Raw genomic sequence first — 15,691 nt, forward strand, 5'->3', positions numbered from 1 at the left:
ATGAATTATTTAGAGCCGCTGTTTCAGAAATAAAGATCTCTCTGATGATTGCTAACTTTTGAAGCGGAGACAGCACCTAGAGAAGAAAGTAAAAACACAGTTTATGGATAGTTTTGTGTCATTTTTTAATGATTCCATATTTATAAATTTAATTAACAATATTGTTTACTTTTTAATTCTATTCCCCTTTATAAAAAATACCTACATGTTAACATATTAGGTTTGTTCCAACATAAACTTTTGGACGGTCCAGAAACCGTCACGAAACTACATGTACCGTTTGTTGTGCGCATGTTCGTAATTGTATCGCCCAGTTATCGTCCCATGACGGTAATTTGGAAACCGATGTTGGAACGGTTACCTGACTGATCACTGATTTATCTATCAATTATGTATATTGTTGTTGGTATATTCAATGATAAAGCTAAAGACGTATGCCGTAGATATATTAATATTATGTGACACATGACAAAAGCTCGAAACAAATGACAATCAATGAAAAACCCTATTTCCCGATTACTCAAATGATCATCACGAAACCGTCACTAAAAGATCACAATTCTTGTTGGAACAGTGGGAAGGACGATCCGATGACGATCATATTTTTGTTGGAACGGATTTTGTTTACTGCGCAGGAGCATTACCGTTTCGTGACGGTTCTCGACCGTGTTGGAACAAACCTATTGTGTAAAAATCAAATCTACTAAATTACTAATTCCACAAGCTTTTCACCTATGGCTAAGTACGATTGTGGCATCTGTCAGATTCGTCAATAATTACATGAAATAAGTCTCGACACAGCCAATACAGTATATGACGTCATAATTAATGACGCACTGAAAAATTATCATGAGAACAAGAATATCAGCGATTTTTTGTTTTTTCTGCGTTATTCCTTTAATTTGTAGATTTTTAGTCTGTATTTATAAAATAAACAGTTGTTTTTAGAACTCTTTGACGACTTATTGGTATAATATAATATTTATGGATTACCGTAGAAGGTTGACATCTCTCTCGTTCCATCCCTCCTTGTGGAGTATTGGGCGCTTATGCGTTTCTTGGCCAAAAGTGTAAGATTGCTGTCTGGCCGGGACAGCGCATAATCAACCAAAAAAGAAAATGAATCTGGTGATTTTTCTACGGATGTTATTTGTTGTGAGTTTACTACTCCTGGTTTAAAAACAGGGTATAGATGGATTTTAATTTACAAAAAATGTTCGTTTGGAAAGTATTTAAAAGCTTTTTCATTTGCCGCGTTCTACATTTTTTTCCAATTTTCGTTAAATTTTGACAATTAGTTGAAAATCATAAAATTCTTGGAAGTTTCCTTTTCGTTTTTATCTATAAAATAAAACGTATTTCTCGCGGTTTTGCAAATTATTTCATCAAAAACTTGACATTATAACAAGAAAATGAGGCCTTGTGTGCTAAAATCGGCCCCTTTCAAGGGGCATATCTCAAGCCCAGGGGCACCTAGAGGGCTAAAAAAAATAGCTTTACTAGTACTAAAATTTGGCAAAAATTCGCGGATACTCCCCTAAAAAAGTGGTCGAATAGTAAAAATATTGCTCATATATATTTATGAAAAATCTTCCACAAATAAATTTCCAGCATGCATTTTATAGAGGGCGGCATATTTAAACGGTAGAAGTTTGAAGACTACATTTTAAAATTAGTTTAAAATATAAGGTTATGAGCTGAAAAAATTAAACCTTTTTTTAGATAGACCATGTAAGTATATGATTTTCAAATTGAATCCTTATCTTAAAATATAAAAAGAAAAATCATTCACATGAAAATTTTAATGAATTCGACGGTCCTACATACTTAAAAACTAAGCACTTAAATTTAATTGCTTATTGTTTAAGAATTTTTTATATGATCTTGATTGACGATTTAGATTTTTTATTGACTTGAAATGAAATTTTATAATAATTTTTTTGGTACTTAAAGTGGCACAAAATTCACTCCTGAAATTTTCTTACTTTTTTTTATCAAAATTGAAAATTACTTTTAAAATATTTTAAATTTTATATACACACATCAATATGGTTTAGAGAACAAACTAATCCAAGAATAATTAAATGGTGAATTGACAATTTATTTGGAAAATGTTAAAATTCAACATATCTGGACGTTGCTTAATGATAAATTGCGAATAACACAACAACCGGTCGTTGTAAAAATTGAAAAAAATAATTAAACAAAAATTCTCAACTAAAATTTAAAAATAAAGTCTAGGGCTGCCGTTAGTAGAGTGTATGACCACCTCTATTATTAATCTTATCAAATTGTTAATATCGTCTTGCTCAATTTGTTGCCATTGCTCTTGCATACACTTTAGCAGCTCTTCTCTTCTCTGGAACACGAATCCTTCTGTTGTACACGCCTTGTTAGCATATCACAAACGTGCTCGATGGGATTCAAATCAGGGGGATGGGTAGGCCAGGGCAATACCTGAACATTTTTCTGCTCTAAAAAATTTCTCATGACTCTTACAACATGCGGACGTGCATTGTCTTGCATCAGTACACAGACATTTTCTGCATTTTCCGAATTGTGCAGCATATGGACGAACAATAGGTTCAAGAATATGATCTCGATATTCATTTGCTGTTAAAAATCTTTCAATATGAACGAGATCAGTTCGAAAACCTATTGATAATAATCCAGCCCAAGCCATCAAACGAGATCAGTTCGAAAACCTATTGATAATAATCCAGCCCAAGCCATCAAAGTTCCTCCTAGATATTTGTCAACTTTTTGAACGTTTGCAAGCGAGATGCGTTGCTAGGTGTTAGCCACGTCCTCAATCTTCGTGAATCTTGTCGTAAACCAAACCTTGATTCATCGGTGAAAAGAATGTTTGCCCATTCTCGCTCTTGCCAAATTTGATGTTATTCGGTCCATTCTAATCTCCTTGTGCGAATCCCACGAGATAATGCTGAAACTCTAAAGTAGCACAGCTGTATTATTTATTTTTCTTTGCCTTGTAGCAAATTTGAATACAAATATTTCCAAGAAAACGTTAAAACACAGAAGATAAAATAGTGTATTTGTCAAAAAGCAATTGTAAATTTTTTAAACCATGAACAATGAACCAAAATTGTAATAATTATTTTTTTCAAAAACGTTTATGTTTCCCACGAGTCATTGTAATTGCAGTTATTCATGCTTCTAATGATATCGATTATTTCTTGAAGCATATTCTCCTATATTTCGACTGAATCATTTCTCACTTCGTCATTGTTTTGAATAACGGAATTCTTGATCTTATTCTACTCACTAGTCTAGCATGTACCAGTACATGTATTCAATCCGAACCAAATTTGAGATTATTTTTAGTTGATATACAGGACGACACAAAACTCACTCACTTGCACATTTTCTTTATTTATTTGTTAAGATAATAAACAAACACTTACCATTTTGTCATGGCCCTTTGTTTGGTTGGATCATTTTTTTCTGGAGGACTATAGATATCTAGAGTAGAAATTACTTTAGATGGTAAATTCGTTTCTTGTGTACTCGACACATACTCAAAACCTCCTAATTTCCATTCTCCAGAAGAATTAACAAAAACTGACCAAATGTTGACATTGTTATGCCTTAAGTTACCATCATTGTTTAAAAAAGATAAAGCTCTCTAAAAAATACAAAAATTAAATATTTATAAAACAAAGCAAACCATTTTCAACGGATAATTCAGACAATATCATTTTCTTTGGGAAACTGAATAAACTGTTCCGGTAGGTGTGTGTGTTGACGGAAACAATTATATAAAATAATATTAATTAAAACGCAAACAATTGTCAATAATATACTTATTTATTTTTGGTAAAAAAAGGTGTTTTGCTTATAGATCTCGTAATAGGATTTATTATTGTTTCGGCCCAGCGAGCGACCGATGCCTGCGCTGGAGTGTGGTAACCTACGCTGGAGTGTGATTTCTACCATCTGGCCAGAAGGGCAATAAATTATTTAGATCTGGCGTTTAAAAGTTGAAACATTTCTGCAGTTTTAGGAAACGTTTTCGAATGCATGTCCAAAGTGAGTTATTGACATAAGGTCTGATAAGGTAATTAATTGATAAGGTAATTAATGATATATGATAAGGTAATTAATTTATGCGAAATTCAGTTTGTTAAACTGAACACACCAAAAACATATGGTTAAGGGATACATTTTGTTTCGTAAAACCGTGCCCTTCTTAGCATCTGGTTTGTATATTACATGTGAATTTATATGACCCATATTATTTCGTTTTGAGAAAAGTTATTAAAAATTAAGAAAATAAAATTAGCAAAAATAGTAATTAAAGCTTAATACACCCACGTTCGAGAGAATAAGACGATAGACAATACATAATATACATATGATGAAAATTGAAAATAACAGGAAATAAAACCACGCAATGTTTATACGAGAAAGAAAAATCACTGAATTCACTGTTAATCGACACTTTCTTGATAACTTCCGGTAAATCTTGCTTTTCGCTTCGGTCTGCCGTTTGTTTCGCTGAATACCGCTGGGTACTTCCGTGAAGCTCGTACGCCGGCTTCAATCTGTCTATGGAAATTGTTGTTTCTTTTCCATTTACACGGACGACAAAAGTCTTGTCACCTCGCTTAATAACTGGAAAAGGACCGTGATATGGGTTTTAAGCTGCTTTTGATTGTATCACGGCGGACGAAAACGTGAGAGGTGGTTTTCATGTCTTTGAAAATGAAGGTGCTTTTGGATCCATGATGCGACGGTTGCTTAGGACGGAGATTTTCGAAATGGTTTCGAAGTGATTTAAGTAAATGTGGGCACTGTCGATGTCGTCGGTGTTTCTTTGCGACGAAAACAATAGTTCACCTGGCAAACACAATGGTTCTCCGTACACGAGTTCGGCGGCTGAAGTACCTAAATCTTCTCTCCACGCTGCTCGTATGCCCAGTACCACTGAAGGTAGGCTTTCGGTCCATCGGATATTTTCATGACATCGAATTGCTGCTTTTAACTGTCGATGAAACCTTTCTACCATACCATTGGCTTGAGGATGATAGGCGGTTGTCCTTAAATGGGTAGTTCCAGTTAATTTGCAGATTGATTTGAAGAGATGCTATTCGCATTGTCGACCTTGATCTGTTGTGATGCGCTTGGGAGTGCCAAAATGAGCTATCCAATCAGAAAAAAATGTTCTGGCTACTCTTGATTAGGCATCGGGAAAGCTTCTGGCCAACGTGTGAAACGATCGACGCATGTTAGACAGTATCTGTTTCCATATGAAATCGGCATCACTATAATGTCTATGTGGACATGTTCGAATCGGTTGAAAGGTGATAGAAAACTTCCAGTAGGCGAGACAATGTGGCGCGATATTTTCGATTTTTGGCACTGTAGACACGCTCGAGTCCATTTTCTCACATCTGATTTAATGGATAGCCAGACATATCGCTGTGTGATCATCTTCACAGAACTGTTGATTCCGGGATGTGTTAGGTTATGCAAGGTGCGAAAAATTGCCATTCGAAGTGGTTTCGGTACAAATGGTCTGGCTGTAGATGTTGATATGTCACAGTACAAACTCACGTTTTGTTCGGAAAAGCGTATTTTCTTCATTTGCAGTGACGTTTTCTCACTTAAGAAAGTTTGCAGTTCTGGATCAGTTTCTTGTGCGAGAGCTAAGTCCATGATGTCGATATCTTTCTTGATGCTATCGACTAGAGATAGTGCGCCTGCCACAATATTTGTTAATCCAGAAATGTGCTGAATGTTAGTGCAAAACTGTCCTATCTGAACTGTCTAGGACTACATTTGTCTAGCGTCTGAGTAAAGGCGAAGGTGATTGGTTTCTGGTCTGTGTATATCGTTATGTCCTTGCCTTCGATCATATGTCTGAAGTGTTTTATGGCTAGATATATAGTTAATAGTTCTCTGTCGTATGCACTATATTTCTTTTCGCTAGGTGAGAATTTCTTAGAAAAGAAAGTTAAAGGTACCTGTTAAAGAAACCTGTATCCGTTTTTTGTTGTAGTACAGCTCCAGCACAAAAATCAGAAGCGTCACAAGTGATGGAGATATCAACATCGCTTACAGGGTGGCTCAGTAAAGCAGCGTTAGCTAAACTGTTTTTGCAGTCGTCAAAGGCTTGGACTCGCTGTGGTGTCCATTCGATTGGTGCTTTTCCTTTGACATTACCTTTTAGGGCATCATGTAGTGGTGCTTGTAGCTCAGCTGCATTGGCTATGAACCTTCGGTAGAAGTTTAACGTACCTAGAAATCTGCGTAGGTCTTTCACTGTTTTTGGCTGAGTAAAATTTTGTACAGCTGCTACTTTTTCTTGTGGAGGTGTGAGTCCTCCATCCGATACTGTGTATCCCAAAAAGGTAATCTCGTTTTTGCCGAATTGACACTTTACTGGGTTTATCACAACGCCAAACTGCTTAAGCCTTTTGAAAATTTCTTCCAAATGCGACATATGCTGCTCTTCGGATTCTGACGTAATGAGAATGTCATCAATGTAGGCGTAGGCGAAGTCTAGACCCCATAAAATTTCATCTATGAAACGCTGGAATGTCTGTCCTGCGTTTCGTAAACCAAAAGGCATATATAAGTACTCGTACAGCCCAAATGGTGTGGTAACGGCGGTCTTTGGTATGTCTTCGGTGGCTACTGGTATCTGGTTGTATGCTCTCACTAAATCTATTGTAGAGAAAATTGTCTTACCAGCTAGCGACTGACCGAAATCTTCGATGTGCGGAATTGGATATCGATCTGGAACTGTTCTTTGGTTTAGACGTCGAGAATCTCCTCAGGGTCTCCATTCCTCACCTTTCTCCGGGACCATATGCAGTGGAGTAGACCAGTTACTTTTTGATGGTCTTATGATGCCTAGACGCAGAAGATTCTCAAACTCTTTTTTAGCCCATTGCAGTTTGTCAGGTGCTATCGTCGCGGCTTAGAAAAAACGGGTGGACCTGGTCTTGTATCGATGTGGTGCTTGGTTTGATGCTGAACGTCTTTCACGATACCGGCGGGTCGCGTGTGAAACACTCTCTAACAAGTCCCTTAGTTCGAAGGGTTGTCGTACTTTTATTTTTTTTATTTATTTATTTATTGTTTTTACATATGACCTGGCCTCTATCTCTTATCTTTTCCACGTATTCATCAATATCTTCACAGAACTGACAATATACGTTAGCTATGATAAATTTACCTGCTTTTGTTAGCAATTCTACACAGATACAGTGTCGATCACTAAATTGTTTTAGAATTAGAAGTCTCATATTTTTATTGAATAATACGGTTACCGCTATTGGATTTTCTCCTATGCTTGCACATTGTGCAGTAATTGGCATGTGTTGAATTTTTCCTAGTCTTGTATATGGTTCTTGAATGCAAACCATATCAAGACTATTTTCTTCTGCTGTTTTTCTTATTTCATGTAGTACTGTGATACTTCTCATACCATTTATTTGTCCTATTTTTATATTGAATGTTTTATTTGTCATTAATTAATTTTGCTTGTTTTTATTTATTAATTTCATTTTGGTTTCCGTGTTTATTAAAATTGAATAAATTTTTATTTTTAGTAATTCATCACCATATCTGTGTATTTTATTATTTTTATTTATTTTATCTGAGTTTATTCCTCTTTCCTGATACAATAATTTTTATTATTTTTAAATATTTTTGTTTTATATTATGATTTATATTTTTTGTATTTTTAGCATTTAAAGTATGATTTTTTGCTCTCATGACTCTGTTTTTAACCATTGCATCACATTGGTTTTTATGTTTTTGAAATTTTTGATTTTTTATTATATTAATTTTTAATGTTATAAAATTTAATTTTAATTTAATTTTAATTTCAAATTTAATTTTAATTTTCATTTTAATTTCAATTTTAATTATATTTTAAATAATATTTATGTACCATAGTCTGTTTTTTGAATTAGACGATTTAAAAGTAGAGCATACGTTGTACAATTTTTATTTTCTTTATTACATTGTTTTCCTCTGTGTTTGCAAGGTATGCAAACCTTTGGCTGTCCTGTTTTATTACAATTTTTTCTTTCGTGATTTTCACCACAATGGTTACATGTTGTTTCTTTATTAGTGTTTGCTTACGTGTCCTAGATCATTACATTTGTTACATTTTGCTACCACTATGTAATCTTTTGTGTTTACACTTGTAAAACCAACATATGTTTTATTTATTATTAATTTTTTTCTTATATTAGGTGATACTTCTAATACATAATGGACTGTAGATTTCTCTCTTGGTCCTGTCTTAAATTTTAATTTACAATTGTTTGTAAAGTCTTCTTTTGTTATATTTTCAAAATTTTGAGTATATATTTTATTTAATATAATTTCTTCTTTTTCGTTGCTTGGTAAATCATACATTATTACTAGTGGTTTTCTTTTTTTTTGAAGTTCACATTTAAATTTTTCTTTTATTTTTTCATTATTTTTTATTTTTTCAATATCTTCTAGTGTTGGAGTTTCAATTATTAATACTCTTCCTGATGTTCTCATTTTGTTTATTTTTAATTTATTTTTTTCTGGATCTAGAACTTTCGTAAGTTCTTCTTGTACTTTTCTTCCAGTTTATGCTGTTTCACTTGTGATAAAAAGAGTGTTTATTTGTTTTTGTGTCTCTATTAGTTTTTGATTTTCAGTTTTATTATTTATTGGTTTTGATGTTATTGCAGTTATTGGGTTGTCGTACTGTCTATTAAGCACTGGTTAGCAATGTCCACTAGGAGAGCGAAATGGGAAAGAAAATCAACTCCAATAATAGGCTTTGAAATGTCCGCCACTACGAATCGCCACGTAAAATCACGCCGTAGTCCGATGTTTAAAGTCAAATTCACATACCCGTATGTCGCGATTTTAGTGTCATTGACCGCGTATAGTTCGATACTACAATATGGACTTGAAAGCTGGACATTAAAGCAAGAACACATAAATAAGCTACAGTCATTTGAAATGTGGTGTTACAGAAGAATGCTTAGAATAGCATGGACACAGAGGAAAACGAACACGGAAGTACTGCGAGAAATGGGTAAAGAATGCGAAATAATAAACACAATAAAAATAAGAAAGTTACAATATCTGGGACACGTAATGAGGGGACCGCGATATGAAATGCTAAGACTGATAATACAGGGAAAGATAAGAGGCGGAAGGAGTATAGGAAGAAGGAGAGTGTCATGGTTAAAGAATTTGAGGGACTGGTTTAGATGCAGTTCTATAGAACTCTTTAGAGCAGCGGTGGATAGAGTAAAGATAGTGATGATGATATCCAACCTCCGATTAGGAGACGGCACTTGAAGAAGAAGTTCGTATGTAGTCTTTTCGCGTGCACCCCGTACATATTTTCGCGGAAAACCCCACAGATCGGCACCGGTGTCTATTAAAAATTGTTTTTTAGTTGCATAGTCTGTTACGAAAAGGCGGCGAAACTTTGGGCTTGGATCGGATGCCGCACTTACCGACTGCCCGCGATGTTTCCCAGATGCTTGCACGGAGGAGAGCACTTTTGAGCCTGGTCACCAAAACGGTAGTGATACCAACATAATGTCACTATTATGTTCCCTACTGTAGCTTCTGTCTCTAGGATATGGTCTGCCTCTTGAGTTGCTGCGGTTACGACGGTATGTGTCAGTTTGTGCTTGAGCCTGCGACAAGCTAGCTAGCTGAATTTTCATTTCAGCTAATTCGGATGTCAATTTATCGATGGTACTTTCACGCGCGTTGGAAGCTTCTGAAATTTGGGCGCTAGGAGCTATAGCTTCAGAGATTGTGTCAGCTAGCTCGGCAACTGCGTCCAAACTAGAATAGCCTGTGTAGACGATGGCAGTCTACCTAACCACAGAGATCTTACAATATTGTTTGGTACTGTTGTGCCTGCTAAAGACTGTATATGTCGTAAGAATTGAGAGGGTCTTCGATCGCCCAGTTCTTCATGCTCAAGTAGTCTTTTAATTTTTTGTTGTTGGGATGCACTAAGTCTCTTAATTAACTCTGACTTTAATTTTACATACCTCTCTGTAGCTGGTGGTGACACAATTGGTACCCCGTCAAAATAGCCCCGTCGAAAAAGCTCCGACAAAATAGCCCCGACATAATATCCCGCACACAAAATAGCTCCGCCAAAATAGCATGCAGACAAAATAGCCCGCCGACAAAATAGCCCCGACAAAAAAGCTCCCTTCAGAATTCATCATGAAATAATCCCTTAAAAATACATTTTTTCGGAAATGGTAATTATCCTCTATTCAGATGTTTCTCTTATCCACATTAAATAAAAATGGTCTTTTCAGAGAACTCTAGTCCTGTCTTCTCTGTTTCTTGGAAGACATTTAATTTAAGCGAAAATCAATGTTAATTTGTGATATAAACATTTTTTTCTGTTTTTGGGCAACAGTAAAATGCATTTTAAATTAAATAAATTACATACATTCTTCTTTTTTTGTCAAACAATTTAAATTAAAAAAAAGTTTTTGGACACCTTGTATAAATAATTATGTAATTGTTTATATTACTAAATAGAGAATTGAATAACCTTTCAAATGAGCTAACACACGACCCTTATTCTCATTAAAAAAAATCATCGATTACGTCATTACGCCCAGATGGATGACTTCACTAGTATGACATATATAACAGAATATCGTAATTTAAAAATAAAAATCGATCTATTTCAGGATTTTTCCTTAAAGTCGCAGGTTTACGAAATGACGAATTTATTCCTTCCATTTGCACCATACTGTACGTCTGAATTGCCGATATGAATGAGTCAGATTAAATTAAATTATGAGAAGAATTTTTTTACTGAGCAACAACATATTTGTTTATTTATCAATATTTTGTATTATGACAACGACGTCCGAAGTGGAAGTCGAAACGTTAATAAAATAATTTTTTTAAGAAAATTGTGGCTTATTTCTCAATTAGAATAGTAATTTAAAATAAATGGTACTCCGTTGAAAAGTAAAACTTTTTATTGGAGGTGTTGTCTAAGAGGCTCTTTTAGCCGGGGCTGTTTTGACCGGGGCTATTTTGTGTGCGATCTATTTTGCGGGGCTATTTTGTTTGCGGGCTATTTTGTCGAGGCTATTTTGTCGAGGCTATTTTGTGTCCGTGCTATTTTGACGGGGCTGTATTGACCGGGCTATTTTGACGGGTCACGGACACAATTATGTCCCTAACTTCTGATATGTACACTGTTTCGAGATTAGCAACTATGTAGTTAAATTTTGTTGCGTCACTTGTTATGTTTGCCAGTGTAAATTAGTTTTCTACTTGCAGGAACCATATTTCAGGATCGTTGGGTGAGAACGGTAGGATTTTAACTGAAAACGGATTAACTGAAGCACTATTATCCTGAAGCACTGTTATTGGCACTGGTACCGTCCGTCATTTTCGATATTCACTATATTTAAAAGCGGCAAAAGTATATTATTAGCACTAATTTGTTAAATTTTCGCGGCGTTTTAAATATTCTCGGGGTCACCAATATTCCGGTAGGTGTGTGTGTTGACGGAAACAATTATATAAAATAATATTAATTAAAACGCAAACAATTGCCAATAATATATTTATTTATTTTTGGTAAAAAAAGGTGTTTTGCTTATACATCTCGTACGAGGGTTTGTTATTGTTTTAGCCCAGCAAGCGACCGATGCCTGCTGGAGTGTGGTAACCGACTGGGTGGCTGAAAGAAACCACAGACGCTAATCTGTTTGTGTTTCTACCATCTGACCAGAAGGGCAATAAATTATTTAGATCTGGCGTTTAAAAGTTGAAACATTTCTGCAGTTTTAGGAAACGTTTTCGAATGCATGTCCTAAGTGAGTTATTGACATAAGGTCTGATAAGGTAATTAATTTATGGGGAATTCAGTTCGTTAAACTGAACACTGAACACACCAAAAACATATGGTTAAGGGATACATTTCGTTTCGTAAAACCGTGCCCTTCTTAGCATCTGGTTTGTATATTTCATGTGAATTTATATGACCCATATTATTCCGTTTTTAAAGTTATTAAAAATTAAGAAAATAAAATTAGCAAAAATATTAATTAAAGCGTACCGCTATAAAACTAAAGATAAAGTAAACATAAAGACTTAATAATTGACCAACCTAAAATTACTAAATTGTTTTTATATAGAAAGGTTTAAAACTCTAGTCGACAAGTCTACCGAATATTTGACACAGTAGAAACAGTCGCTATCTTAAAGCACTATCAGGATGCAGGATAGACCACAGGTATGCGAATACATTCATTGCATGACTGGAGAGGTAAATACATATTGGCAGAGGGGTACGGCAGGGACATACTTTTTCGCCAAAACGATTTATAACAATCATGGAGTTAAATCGCATTTAAACGATTAGAGTGGGACTCAAAGGGTATTGACATCGATGGAAAGAAATTAAATCATATTTGTTATGCCGATGACATTGTTCTCATAACACACGATTTAGGAGAAGCCAGAGTTATGCTACAACAACTACAGCAAGTAACAAAGAGAGTCGGATTAATGATAAACTATGAAAAAACAAAAATGATGAGGAATCTCGTACCCAATGAGCTAATAAAAATCGAGGATTCGCCAATAAAGTTGTGGAAAGATACCTATGTGTATTTGTGTCACGAAATAAGATTAACCCGAGATATCCAAACATGTGAACTGCTCAGAAGAATAAGTTTTGGTTGGGTTGTATTCGGAAAAATGAGATACATGTTTAAAAGAAATGTCCCAATCCATTTAAAAAGGTACCCTTTCAACCAGTGCAGTCTATCAGTCCTCACATACGGAGTAGAAAGCTTAACTCTCATAACGACACCAGCGGAAAAATTTAGGACACAACTTAAAATAGATAGATCATTCCTTGGAATTACCCTCAGAAATAGACTCAGAAACGAGGAAGTTTGTAGACGAACAATAGTAGAAGACATTATCAAACGTATTACTATCCGACAAGCCAGAGGTGGCGCGTGACCTTGAGCGAAAATACACGGCGACAAATGCAGAATACGAGAAGGTCAGCCGCCAGTACTCGCTTGTCGCATTGTACATACAGAGGACAGAAATGGAGATGAGCGGGACATGTTATGGCAGGTGGACAAAAAAAAGTTCTTGAATAGAGACCACGGGCAGACAAGCGAAGCCGGGGAAGACCCCCAACGCGATGGACCGGCGACCTCAAAAGAATTGTGACCAATTAGATAGCAGAGGCGCAGAACAGAAGTTTATGGAAATATCAGGAGGATGCCTATGTTCAACAATGGACAAATCAGAGCTGATTGATGATGATGATGATATGATGATTATTACCTTACTAGTACAAAATTATCGTGGAAGAAAACGAACTAAAAGTGTCACCTGAACTTAAACATTAAAATTTTTGAAGTACAGTGGAACCTCGATAACTCGGATTAATCGGGACCGCGGCCGATCTGGGTTAGCCGGAGAATATGGCAAAATTAATAAAATACGGTATACTTGACTCCGTTAGAATTGAAATAACATGAAATATATATAAATATGCACAGTACCTACACATCTAAATTACTAAAAACACGCAAACACAAACGTAAGCAAAAGGAAGCGAACAATACAAGACTGTACTACACACAATACAGTCGGAACGATGTTATGTTATTTAAGAACAATGAAAACTAAAGACCATTGTTTAAAGAAGATTTTTTTAATAGTCTTTTAGTCTTTTTTAAACAATGCTAAGACAATTTGAAATAAATATGTAAAGGAATACTACAGAGAGGTGTCTGTTGATTCTGCCGGCGTGTGCCATGAGTCATTTTTACTATAGCATAGTTCAAATTACACAAATACACATTATCTCTCAAATATTATATTACATAGATTTTTATTGTTGAAATGTTTATCTGATAATTAACTATTTTGATGGGAAATAAGCCACAATTAAATTGAAAAATAAATTTATTAACGAACACACACACATGCTCGTATCAACCACAGCCCCGGGGGACATGTGTGTTCCAATGGAAAAGTGGAACCCACATGTCCGAAGATCAAACCGGTCACACCCCGTAATAGAGTGGTACCTATCTGACCCCCAAGCTATACCTCCACCCCTCCCCATCGAAGGACATACCGAATGGGGAAGCGTTGACCTTAACGCTACTTTGGATGCCCTGGGTAATGGGACATCCTTTGTATTACTTTATGTAATTAAGCCACCTGGTTTTAGGGGTAGCTAGAAGAGCTTTTCTCCCTATTAATGACAATTTTATTGACGTTTCGACGCGACGCCCAAATCGGGTGTCGTCAAAATACAAATGTACTGAAAATCAAAATGTTTATCTGATGAAAATCGGTCCGGGTTATCCGGACTTCCGGGTTATCGGGGCCGGCTTATCGGGGTTCCACTGTATTGTTAATAGAAAATATTTGTCGCTAGACTACATCTCCTACATGTATATAAATACAATGGAAAAATGTAAATAACAAATACTCACAGTTATTTGAAAAATACCCCAAGCGATATATAAATCTCTTTGTGGTGCTTCAAGCGGTAGTTTTTCAAGATGCTCTTTTAAGGGGTCTACATGTTCTGTTGCTAAATATAAAACTTTTTCTGATTCCAAGCTATCTAAATAAGTGAGTACACTAGGATGCCTTAATGTTTTTAATCTTTTAACAGCAGCTTTTACTACTTCTAACTGTGACTCTGGATTGCTTTTCAAATCAAAAACAAATACTGATACTTCTTCACTGGAACCCTAGAAACAAAATAATTATGGTTATTATCAATTTAACACTTTAACTGCCATGTGTACCATATATGGACACAGGCAATTTTAGTTCTCTGCCATGTGTACATATATTGGACACAGGTTTTATCATCGTTTCAGCCATGTGTCCGTGGTTGGTATACATTTACCGTGTATTTAAATGGGAATATTATTGAGTCTGGCGTAGAACTATAACGTTTAAAAATATCCTGGGATTTTTTTAATTTTTAAAGGTATAAGGGATAATAAAATGAAAATTAACTATACATTAACTTTTTTTTATTTTTATGACAGTACAGCATATTATAATAAAAAGTAAATAATGTAGTATTCTTTTACCAGAAAATTAGGTACTGAGAGTCAATTTTATTGTACCTACATGTTTTAGTTATCTTTTTGTGAAAACATGGTTGGCAAAGAAACATTCTAAGCACATAAAAGGGCTGTCTTCACATCCATTGCATATCCGTGTTATTCATTTTGTGTTTTTTATAGCATAATTTCGACCATGGAGTTCAGAGTTTTTTTTGTAACAAATCGTGCATCTGCCTCTTTTGTTCAAAGCATTGTGAGTAAGTTCATGTTTGGCTTGAACTTGTACAGGAAGAAGTAGATTACTATTTTGAAGAAGTTGCATGCACACATTTTCTTTGAATTTTGTAACTGACATTTTGCTTTGGTTGATGTTATTGGAAATAATTAGAGTATTCACCAGTGAAGTACCAGTAATCATCTCAAATGGCACTTTTCTGTACCATTTGACAGACTTTTGTAAGCAGTTTGAGTAAGCTGTCTTTTGATCTGACATGTTCACAAATGTTTTTGCGTTATTGTACTCGACAATGGATGCAGATTTTCTTTAAGACCTTCCCTAAGATAAAGGAATATTTGACCTTAAGTGTCCATCT

General features: G+C 35.1%; 1 protein-coding gene across 1 annotated transcript in view; it reads right to left on the reverse strand.

Annotated features, from left to right (window-relative positions):
* Positions 1 to 15,691, reverse strand: part of LOC114337661 (N-terminal kinase-like protein) — a 126,803-nt gene that overhangs the window by 70,489 nt on the left and 40,623 nt on the right. The window contains exons 2-3 of the mRNA XM_028288172.1: positions 14,508 to 14,771; positions 3,426 to 3,646 (exon numbers count right to left, since the gene is read on the reverse strand). Of these exons, the coding sequence (XP_028143973.1) occupies positions 3,426 to 3,646; positions 14,508 to 14,771 (485 nt within the window). The remainder of the gene's footprint in view (positions 1 to 3,425; positions 3,647 to 14,507; positions 14,772 to 15,691) is intronic.

Source organism: Diabrotica virgifera, chromosome 5, assembly GCF_917563875.1.
Source record: "Diabrotica virgifera virgifera chromosome 5, PGI_DIABVI_V3a".
NCBI classification, from domain to species: domain Eukaryota; kingdom Metazoa; phylum Arthropoda; class Insecta; order Coleoptera; family Chrysomelidae; genus Diabrotica; species Diabrotica virgifera.